The sequence below is a fragment of the Pundamilia nyererei genome, unplaced genomic scaffold (assembly GCF_000239375.1).
Source record: "Pundamilia nyererei isolate P.nyererei 1_Seehausen unplaced genomic scaffold, PunNye1.0 scaffold00004, whole genome shotgun sequence".
NCBI lineage: Eukaryota > Metazoa > Chordata > Actinopteri > Cichliformes > Cichlidae > Pundamilia > Pundamilia nyererei.
This window is the reverse complement of record NW_005187405.1, coordinates 7984621-7996100: the sequence shown is the minus strand read 5'-3', so window position 1 is coordinate 7996100 and position 11480 is coordinate 7984621. Positions and strand designations below refer to the sequence as shown.

The following is an 11480-nucleotide window of genomic DNA, read 5'->3' as shown; positions in this document are numbered from 1 at the left end:
TACATATTGACTAAACCTGAGCAGAAACCTTACAGCCAGTAGAAACCTACTGCACACATAATCATAAAGTGCAGTCATTTTCTTAAACCGATGACAGGAGTTTTAGAGGCATAATACGGTTTGTATAATCTCCTAAACGCCTTCCTCTTTATGTCAACAAGTACTTTACATTTTGAATTGAAATAAAATGTTACACACTTGACTGTAAAGGCGATAAAACACACACACCTGCTTCACATTGCTCTCCTCTGTGGTCCTGCATGCATCCAGCACTCCGAATGTTTTTCCCAAATAATATGGCATGCGCCTTTCTGCAAAGACTGGGCCTCTAGGAATAGACGCATTGGCCGATTTGGAAGCACAGAAGACCTTCTTGCTGAAGTGTGTGTTGAGAATAATAGGACAGCTGAAGCCCTCAACAGAAAGGCTCTGCCTGCAACAAGTAAAGTTCATCAAGTTTAGATTCAAGGCAAATCTGGTATAGCAGCTGTTTGAGCGTTTCTTATGCTGGTTCTTAATAAAAGTTATCACGGGGTTTGAGTATTTTAATATTGCATGAAATAAACATCTATAAAGTTGAAGGGCAAAGATAAACAGCTTTATGTTATGATTGTCTTGATAACACTTGAAAACAGTCAGATTGTGAATTAAATGGAAGAGGCTGTTGCATAAATGTAGAGGGGTGGGGGCTGCTAGCTCGAGAACCTTTTGAATGTCAAACTCAGATAAGGTACCAGCCACCTCCACAGGTCTGTTCGCTGCGTACCACCCAGCACAAAGTACAAGTTCAAATACGTTAACCTCCTCCAAGACGAGAGAAGAACGCAACGGATGCATGCGTCCTCTTTTACTTTACCTAGTGAAAGACAAAATTTCCAAGTAATTACATGTCGCAGTGCTCAATCTGGGGGATGCGGGTGAGAATACTTTCCAAATGTGATGTCATGTGTGGAAAAATACTTCAGTCGTCACAGTCAACAAGCCTGAGAGTGAACTGATGAAAAATCAAACTCAAAGTGTGTGTATGTGTGACCTGACGTGCTGATCTTGCTTTAATTTTTTTACTGTTATCAGCTTAGATTTCACTCATCTGTAAGTGGCAGAGATGCTGCCTAAAAAAACAAAAGCAAAAAAAAACACCTCAGGTCTGGTACTTTGGCTCATTGACATAAATACGGCCCATCTGAGTGGCACCAGCTTAAAAAAAAGAAAAAAAGTAGGATAACAGTAATTATATAGCACTGTGTTGTTGGTAAGTATAAATTACGACTTTTTCCACATGTAACATTGATAATACCGTGATGACGGCTTATCGCTGAGTCAGGGCCAAATGCACTCTGTGACTGGAACCTCTGTGCATGTCGCAGCTCGCCCAAGACGTGTGGTGATACTTAAACACGCAGATAAGTGTGGAGGGGGGGACTATTTGTTTAGACATATAATGAAAACACCGTGGGAAAGAATTTATGAGCCAAATTATTAGACTCACACAGTTTATGTGCACCCACATTTAATGAAAGGGAGTCTAATGTGACCTTAAAGAGTTCAGACTTCGAGAGTTCTGGATTTACAGGAATTACTTTATTTGCTGGTCAGTTTGGAGGCTTTATTTTTTTTATAGTCCTTACTGTATAGTACTGATGAGTGTTTCTAATATTTTACACTTGTCCACTTCCACATGTCTTTATTAAACAGACTGTAGCTGTAAAGTAGAGTCATGTTTGACAGCAAAAGAAGAAATTAAAAAAAGCTAAACCACACAAGTATGAGTTCCTGCCACAGTGTTGTCCCTGATTGTGCTGGACTGTACATACTGTTACTGGCATTGTTTCCATCCCCTGGAGCATTTTTGTCATGCAAGACTACCAACTACACAATGACTATGGAGAAAATCCAGTAATGGGTTTTTACCAGTGCAGGTGGAGACATCTGTGATTCATCCACTGCAAAATAATCTACCCTCTTAATGGCAGGTATATATCAAGTACACATATATGAAAGAAGTTTTTCCTTTCTTGGTGGCTCTATATCATAAAACAAAGGATAGTAGACTTTTTGGGGCCAGAGACCCTGCACAGGGGATATTTTCTACCACAGCCTCAACTTGTTTGGATTCAGTATCACTTGACAGTGCAGACTAGTATTTCCTCTGCTTTCCAGCCAAGCAGTGGGCTAATAAAGCAAGATGCTTATCAGCAGGGCAGTTTGTTGCACCTGAGAAGACAGAGGTGCTGTGTCACAAGCATATGAGTTCATAGTGGCATAAAATTATGACACAAGACACACTATGCTAGCTTTATGAACACAAATTGCCCCCAGTCTACAGCTTTTAATGCTAAATCAAAACTGTAGGATTAAGAGTAAGATATTGTGCAGAGTTCTGGTGGTCTCCACTTAAAATAACCACTACCATGAAATCTCTGTGATATTTTAAAGACCTTATATTGTAATTTTATCTTACCAGAGCATTTTACTCTCAGACTGTAGACTGACAGGTTCATGGAGTTCATAGCTATCAGGATCCTATCCTGTGGAACCAGCTCCCAGTTTGGATTCATGAAACATACACTTGCTACTTTTAAGGTCAAGTTTAACCCTTTCCTTTGTGATAGTTAGAGTTGTATCTTGCAAACCTGAAGGACCCCTAGCTATGCTGCTACTGTTTTACTTCCTGTGACGCACTGTGTCTCCCCTGCCTATTTTTTTTAAATATATCACTACTGCATATCATGAAATTGTGTCTTCTCTTTTCAGTGATTTGTGTTTTTTCTTCATCTCCCTATGGTCTCCTTTTTCCTCACTTCAACTAGTTGTAGAAGATTGCTGTGCCTCCCTGAGCTTGGTCGTGTCAGAGGTCTCTTCCTGTTAAAAGGGAGTTCTTCCTTCCCACCGTCACCAGTTGTTTGCTCACAGTGGAGTGAACAGCGCTTGAGTGTTGAAGTTGTATCTCTAAACCTGTAGGTTTTTCTCTTGCATTATAAAGCACCTTGAGGCAACTGTTTTTATGATTTGGCACCATATAAATAAAACTGAATTGACCTGAATTCATTTGAAATGTCAGTACATAGTACATGATGCAATGTTACCAAAAATAAAGGAGTTATATGATCTACACTATTAAAATAATACTTACATTTTAATGCATCAATACAATAGTATTGTTATCTGAATATCTGGTTTCTTCTTTTTGTCGTTCAGCAGCATTTAAACCAATTCCTGTGTGGTTTGAGTGAGTGTAAGTATTTCTGGTGTACTTTAAATAAATTTGCATGTTCTGAATACCTTAAATAATGTTTGCCAGTGTTTTTATACAAATAAAACTTCTGAATGCAGGACAACTTGAAGTGTGGTATTTTTAGAGCGACGGTACCTTGTTTACTCTGATGATGGGATTAGTTTTTTTTTCCACCACAGCTGAATTTTGCCAACCTTAAAAAAAAAAAAAAAAACTAAACAAGCGCAAGACAAGCAACGATTAAGCCTCAGCGATCGTTATCTGACAAGAGATCACAACAACAATCTGTAAAAGCCGTACTCTAATCTTAGCAGAGCAGAACGTGCTGTTCATATTCACATGAACAACACCCTTACAGGAAGCATGATCCATTGTGAACAGGTGAGTGGGCAGTTGTCATCATCAGACAGGTAGCCAGGTTAAGGAGCGGCACTGACTGCTTGCGTCACAGCTTGTAAGTGAATAATCCCTGCAGGTATTTCCGCTCGGGCCTTGGCCCACTTAAAACAAGGCGTGGGAGGTGGGAGGAGTCAAACTACTCGTTGCAGGAATTATGGGGGTGGTTAACCCCTCGAGTGTCGCACAGGAAACTGATAAGAGGAATTTTACCAGACAGGCTGCTCATCTAATTTCTGTGTTTTTTCCACTTTGGCCTGGCCTGTAGCTGTTAACATTAGACTCAGAGAACATCCACTTTTTCTTGCTGTTATGATGTGCTTTTATACAGGCAGAATACTGATTGATTTAAACTGTCAACCCCACACATAAACAGAAAAATTTTAAGATACACGCAAAAATAATGCTTTGAAGGAGTAAACGGTTGTGGCTGAAGAGAATAAAACAGGAAAGGAGAGGTGCTAAAGCCAGAGATCCTCTCAAACAACCATGTGTTTTCAATCTCAGGCCTCTGGCTCCCTCCACTCTCTACTCCCAAATGCTCCAGAAAATAATCCTACTGTGTTTTTTCCCCGGCTTGCTGGAAATGACCTAACTACTGCCAGGAAGAGGAATGCGAAGCATTCCCTGGAGCTGTTTGTGACGTCAGAGCGCTGAGGAGGCCCCTGCGCTTCCGCCAGCTTGGATATTCCAGATCAACCCAAACTCCCAACAGCTGGAGTCAACCGCTACCTCGCTCCAACTCCCAAACAATCCCAAAAACAATCCCCCCATGTGAGGCACTGCTCTTCACATCTGGCTCTCGAGTATTTACTATTGTAAAATGAGAACACCAAGTTTTAACACTTAAAAACACAGTTGTACAACTTGAAAGATTTTCGACGTGCAACTTCCAGCAAACCTCCTATTCAGTGTCTTCTGAGCTCCTTGCCCTGCATGTACTGTGTCACTCGTGCATTGAGTAATTGCCCGCAACAGTGTATTTTGCTCTGTAGGTTTTGAGCGTCGGCCAAGAGATGATTTAGAAAGAAAAACCAAAGATGGGGGGAAAAAATGGTTTCACTGACCGATATAACTCCCCAAATGTGTCACCCAGTCCCAGTGCTATTTTAGACATTAACAGAAAAAATGCTCTAATTCTTAAAATTTAATTATGTGCCTATTACAGCAGATATAATTCATCCATTATTCCATTTAAAAAAAATAAAGCAGAGGTTTTTCTTCTGTCGTTTGACCATCTGCTTCTAGTGTGAGGAATTTCTTCTTCTCTGCATTTTTTGACATTTACATGGGACCTCTAAATTTAACCAAGTACCCTCCAGCACCACATGCCCAGATTCAACCACATGTGCCTAATAATATAAGAGTTTAAAAAAATTAGGACATTAAACATTTAAAAAAAACCATTCATTGTTATTTTAAATCATAAAATAACATAAGATTATGTACTTTAAAAAAAATCTTTCCTCAAAATTTGGTCCAGAGTTAATTCTCTTTACTGTATTTTTGACCTTTGCACATCATAACAATGGCTGCAAACTGGTTTTGACACAATAGGATCATCTTGTATTCACAAGTGTACATGTCTTACATGTTTTCCCCCACACACCTTGCCTCTATCTGTGCAAAGACACTAAGTAGCAGGGCTGGTCAAGGCCAACTGTACCAGTTTACTTCCTTGTCTTCACCAATGTAAACTATCTGCCAGTTTTAAGCTCTTAATACTTTGTCGGTTCTGTCTGAATATTTGTGGTCTGAAGTTTAGTTTCAGCTCGGTCTCCTTGTTTGTACCGTCACAAATCAGCCATATTTCACACTTCAGTGCTGCATTTTCAGGTGCATCAGAGAAGTCACAGCTGATGTAAACACTAAAAGCTTTCCACTGGTAAATGTGGTGCTTTTTTGTGGAGCAGTTAAAGTAACTATGATGTGTTAACCACAGACTGAGCACATCTTCACTATCAGTTTAAGTGGCGCAGTGGAAAAATAAAACGCTGCTTACAGCTGCTCACAGCACAGAACTATTAACACCAGAAAAAATATAAATAAACAAACTCTGCATTATTCACAGTTCAAATTAAACCTTATTCATCTTATACTGAACTCTGGTGTGTTAGTGGGCCTCAGCTTGTCTTCTTTTTAAAACAAGTTGTTTAGGCGGCCATATTTCTTAAGGTTGAAATGTAGCAGCTTGGGTTCGAGTCCAACCCGCAGCACTTTGCTGCGTATTTTCTCCCATTTTTTTTGTCTACTTCTTCACTCCTGAACTGTCAAATAACCCAAAAATAAATATCTTAAAAAATAAAATGAGCTGTTTAGTTCTGGGTAAGGCCCAGCTTTCTTCTGAATGGCTATCCCTCATGTTTGAACAGCAGCTAAGAGAGTTCTCTATGCTCGTTTTCTGACTGATACCACCATAGTAGGAATATCTGCTCTCAGTGACATCACAGAGAGCTAAAAGTAGAAAAAACTGGAGCCACCTGCAGTCCAAGGTTTTGGCTCACTGGAATTATTCTTATATACACTGACCTTTTGAAACTTAAGCCATGTTTAATATGTAACTATAACTTTGTAACAGAAAATAATGAAAGGGGTCAGCTTTAAAAGTGTGCCCCGTGCACCATCTGCTCACCATGGTGGATATATGTGGATGATGTCACTGGGTGCAGGAATCAGCTGTGCAGCTGTCTCTCTGTTGAATAACACCAACATACGAGCGCTCTCCTCAGAGACCGGGTTAATGTGTTGGTGGCCGTCTCCGGGGGGTTGGTGGTGCTCGCAGTGTGCCAACTGCATGCTGCACTCCTCATGAACCTCCAGTACCTCGAGCACCAGCACGCCAGCCTTGTCCACTGGAGATCAGAGCAACAACAACAACAACACAGATGTTTAATGCTTGTGTGTGTGTGTCTGTGTACACAGTGTACTCATGCTCTCTGTGGGACTCATTATGCTTTAAGAAATTCTTTTTTAGCATCAGAACAACTTGCATTGCATATCTGTAAAGCTGTTACTGACTCAGCCTGAGCTGGATACGAGACGCAGTAAATCCCAATGGATGACTGCACAAATATTTGGAATTTCACCACAACGCTGATTGCTTGGCGTGAACTATAAAGTCCACAGAGATACTTAAGAAGAGCAAATCACAACGATGCCCTGCAGCTGTAAACCAAAGCGAGATAGGAGGGAGACTTGGCATCATGAAAGCGAAGTGTGTAAACTTGATTGCATTGAATTGTTAAAATTGCAGAAGAGAAGGGGCAAAGTCAATGCAGCTCATTGTGTGTGTGTAGGTAAGTGGCCAGAGGGGGAATTTTAATATGATACGAATGAATCAGATCAAGGAGACTGTTGGAGAGGTATTAGGTTTTAACAAGCATTTGTCCAAACATGAATGCTAAGTGGCTCATTTGTGCTCTGTGCATTGAGATCCCAAATAACAAAATCATTACAATAACACCAGGCAGCACTCCAAAACCGAGAGAATACTCAAGTCCTCCTCTTGACCTGCAAATTCAATATTTTAGGAAACAACTCAACACCTGCATACTTGTTTTATTGTGGGGTATTTATCTTACAATATAAAGCGCCTTGAGGTGGCAAACCGGGAACAGACTGTTTGCCTTAAAAGTGAAAGTAGCACCTTTTAAAACGTGTTAGTTTCACGAACATTCTCCATTTCCAGTTTGCGTTGCACTTTTTCAGTTTTCACTATTGCTCAGCAGCTAGCTAGCACTGTCTGCAGAGAAATTCGATGTGCGTCATGCAAACCATGGGCAACAAAAGCAATCACAAGAAGGTTTTTTAATGCAGTACCATCTTCGTGACCAGGTTCACCTAGCAACAGACAGCAACCTCCAAGAAACACTCGCAATGAGTCGGGAATGCACATTTTTTTCCTTTTGACCAGAAGTTTCAAGGGCATCGCAGACAAGTGTCTAGGCCTATGTGACTGAGGCTTTAGCAACCTGCATCCATAACCTGCTAAATCTTGCTTAAAATGCCAGAATTTCACTCAACAAAACAGAAGCTCCTCGGCTGAACTCTACCACACAGCGTAGCATTTACCAGATAAATGCCATTAAAATGCTCCGAAAGGCACCAACTACACAAACGTGGTGGAGAGGTGCAAACCAGGTCCAAATTAGCAGAGAGGCCTAGGAGACAGAGACACTCTGCACGTGTGTGTCTTCACACGTGTCAGTCAAATTGGCCATTCTGTGAACTCTGAGCCTTATTAACATCCAAATGTATGAGTCAGAAAGAAGTTCACTCCCATATATATATATATATATATATATTATAATGAAGGAAATTATTCAGAGAGGCCAAAACTGCCTTTGTATGAGGCTGAAAACATGACTTTTAATGCTACTTAATTGGTGATTTGAACCATTGATTCCATGGTGACTGTTTGGCCTGCAGTTTGCGGGTTGAGTGTAGCAGATTAAATTGTGAAAAATGTTCCAGAAAAAGAACATTTTGCACCAAAAGATATATTTTTTTATATTTAAAAAAAATCCTGATGTCAGCCATGTGACGTTAATGGGTTGAAAAGACTAAACAAACAAAAGTCTTTGTGCAAAAAAGACAAAAGAAAGATCAAATATTGATTAGACTTCGAAACCAGGTCAAGTCAAAATAAACTCCTACATTTCAACCCATCTTCGTAGCTCGTTACGCTAGTCAAACCATCGACTGACCACAAACTCTAAGTTAGATCAGGTGGGCGTTTTCATTTTCCACAATCAACTGCCACCTCTGAGTCAATGCTCATGTCCTATTACGAGGAGATACTTAACAACAAGACAATGCAAGTGGTTTGGTACGCCGCGGAAAGGAAAAAAGAAAAAAAAAAGGTAGGCAAGCAGCTTCCTGTCACCTACATGTCGAGTTCACAGTTCAGCCAGCATTTCCTCAGCGTGGCCCCTAAGTACAATCACATGTATGGTTAAAAAAAAAAAAAAAAAATCACACCTTTCAGCCAGGCTTCATCCCACTCACAAATCAAAGTTCACTGTTAAACTTTGAGTGATGATTCACAGGTTTGTGTGTGTATGATCCTGGTGCGATCTGGCAGAGGACTCGTGTGACGTGGATCACCTGTTGTGGTTGTTGCTGCCGAGGAACCAGAGACGGACTGGTGCTTCCAGAAGCTGATAGCTGACCTCTGCCTGCACTGAAGTCGATTCAGCCTTTCTGCCAGACCTCCACTGTGAAAAACACACACGCGCACGCCCCCCACCCCCACAGAGGTAGATGATGTAATGTGATAAACTCACAGAGCGCAAGCAGTCTAACCAACGCACAAGCAGAAATGTTTATTTCAAAGTGAAGTAAAAGATTTTCTGATGCACAGAACCAGCTGTCAAAGACTACAGAAAGCCATCTGTCAGATTTGGTGGGCTTAGAGATTGCAAACGACATTTAGCACCCACATTGTGCCACCAGGTGTCCCTTTCATCATCAGTTCTGCCGTGGAAACATTGTCACCAAAGTCTGTCTATCACCTGGCTGCAAGCAATACATCTTGCTTTGTTTGTTCGTATTGTGAAGCAATGCACTATCACACATATTATACGCTCAGGTGCAATTTTTATTAAAACTAACACCGTCCTGCAGAAACTCTAACTCCATGAAGGCTGCAAAGACCAGTGCGGTTTCTTGAGCGTCACTGACATAACTTTATGATAATTTTGAAGGCTCACCTGTGTGAGGTTAATGTTATGTAACTTGACTGATATCAAACTTCTATAAAACTAAATTCGGTGCAGTAATATGATACGCTCATCTGCTGCGTATCAGCAGAGGTACTAGGCATTTAAAAACAGTGGACTGGAACAAAAGTCACACCTTTGAAACTTTCTTCTCTTTTTGGCAGAGTCTTCTGGAGTCTTGGGTTGTCTATTGACTGGTTTCTGGGGCGTTTGCAGCATCGCCTGAGCAGATCTCACCCAGTTGCTGATTGACTTTTTGCTGCCCTCACCAGTTTGGAAAGGAAAGATCTCAGAGTCCAGTCTGCTTGAAGTCACTGGGCTGCCAATATCCTCTCCATCAGACACATACCCTGAGATCTCAAGCTCTTTAACCTGGGAACAAAGTAAGCATTTGACGTGGAGAACAGTTGTAATTTTGTAGTTTGACATTCTTGAATGAAAACGTTAAAAATGCTCAACTGCAGTCAAATGCAACTGTATGTTATATGCTGACATCCAGCTCCACATTTCTATTCTAGGACTCTAAACACGCTCTGAATGATTTACATCTCAAAGTAACCCTTATTTGTCTTGGTGCAACCTCTCAAAAAACTTCATACTAGAAACTTCAGGGTTCATTTTGAGCCCCTTGGTATTTTAAAAATCCTGTAGGTTTGTTAAATTAAAATTCAATCATGTCATATTTTCTGCCATTTTCAAAAATTGGCTTATTCATCAAATACTCAATTTTGGGGTGTGGGCGATCAAAAGAATTAGGACAACTTTTACCAAAGCCGAAATGTTATGTAATGTAAAACCACTACTGCAGCACAGCATGTTGCTTAGAAACATGATTTCTTTACACACATTGTGAGGTTGTGTGTAAAGCCTGTCACAAAACGAGTTACAGCTAGGTAGATGTGACTGATAAATACATATAGAGAGTGACTGTAGTTAGATAACACATGAATAATTATTGCTGGGCACATGATGAGTTGGAGCAGAGCGGGGAGTGTTTGACCGAACAGGGCAGGTTGCTGGCTGTGCAGAGCAAGTAAAGTAAATCCAGAGCACAGCTACCTGTGAGGTCAATTCAATCTCATTTACATTTATTCTAATGTATATTTTTTATTTCACATTCTGTAAGAAAATGCTGTAAATCATTAATAAAACTAATAAAACCCCTTAAAATGAATCTTAAATATGTATTTTGTCAAATCTTCCTTAATATTATAAAAATTTAGATGAAAATTAACAACCTAACTTCTTCAAGAAATGATACCTTTGCTATTACTGCTGTTGTTACTGCGGTCAAAATGACCCTCCTAGTGTTAAATTCCTTCCCCTTTCTTCTGATTGGCTGACCCTTGTAAACAGAAGGTGTCAGCAGGTGAGTGAGGTTGCTGCGTTAATGACCAGGATATCCTCTCCCTGTACAGAGCTGAAATAGAAAAACTGTCTGAAACAGTGTTTAAAGCAATCAGAAGTCTAAGCTTATTGCTTGCACATACACACATTTCAACAATAGGAGCACCCATCCCTATAAAAGTGTAAGTGTGTATATTATATATAAAGGCAAAAAGTAACACTTTTAAAAGGGTTCATCCACCTGTAACATATTCATGAGTAATTAATGATTAATAAAAACAATAAAATCAATATCAAAAATCAAGAGGATGATACACCGACATGCAGTCAGGCTGATTAATTGTCAAATTAGTGCACTAAACAATCTTTCTTGCTGTATCATTGCTGGGTACACCTGAAGGAATCTGTTCTCATGGAAAAATCCACGAGAAACCTGAGTTCCTGTCATGTGCAGACAAGACCAGCATACCAGGCCCTGTCAGCCAATATGCTCTCTTCTTTGAATCAACTTGACCCTGCTAGGCAGCGTGCCAGCAGACGTCACACTCCAACCAGCTACAGAGAAAAAGGAACACTATGTTCCTGGCCCCGGCTCAAAAATGTTTTCACCAGCACTGAAAGCATTATAAGTACACAGCTCTACGCAGCCTCTTCCACTCACTCAAGTTCTCCTGAACAAACAGTAGTAAAAAAGTTGTTTATAGCCCTTCTCGAGCTCTTATGTGGTGTGGGTGGTTGACCCTTTAAGCGCCGATGTCGGTGGGTGTCGGACCGAGCAACAC

The 11480-nt window shown here is 40.5% G+C and overlaps 1 protein-coding gene across 1 annotated transcript in view; it reads right to left on the bottom strand.

Moving 5' to 3' along the window:
• Positions 1 to 11480, bottom strand: part of spidr (scaffold protein involved in DNA repair) — a 44642-nt gene that overhangs the window by 26417 nt on the left and 6745 nt on the right. The window contains exons 6-9 of the mRNA XM_005721451.1: positions 9488 to 9723; positions 8738 to 8847; positions 6264 to 6483; positions 229 to 433 (exon numbers count right to left, since the gene is read on the bottom strand). Of these exons, the coding sequence (XP_005721508.1) occupies positions 229 to 433; positions 6264 to 6483; positions 8738 to 8847; positions 9488 to 9723 (771 nt within the window). The remainder of the gene's footprint in view (positions 1 to 228; positions 434 to 6263; positions 6484 to 8737; positions 8848 to 9487; positions 9724 to 11480) is intronic.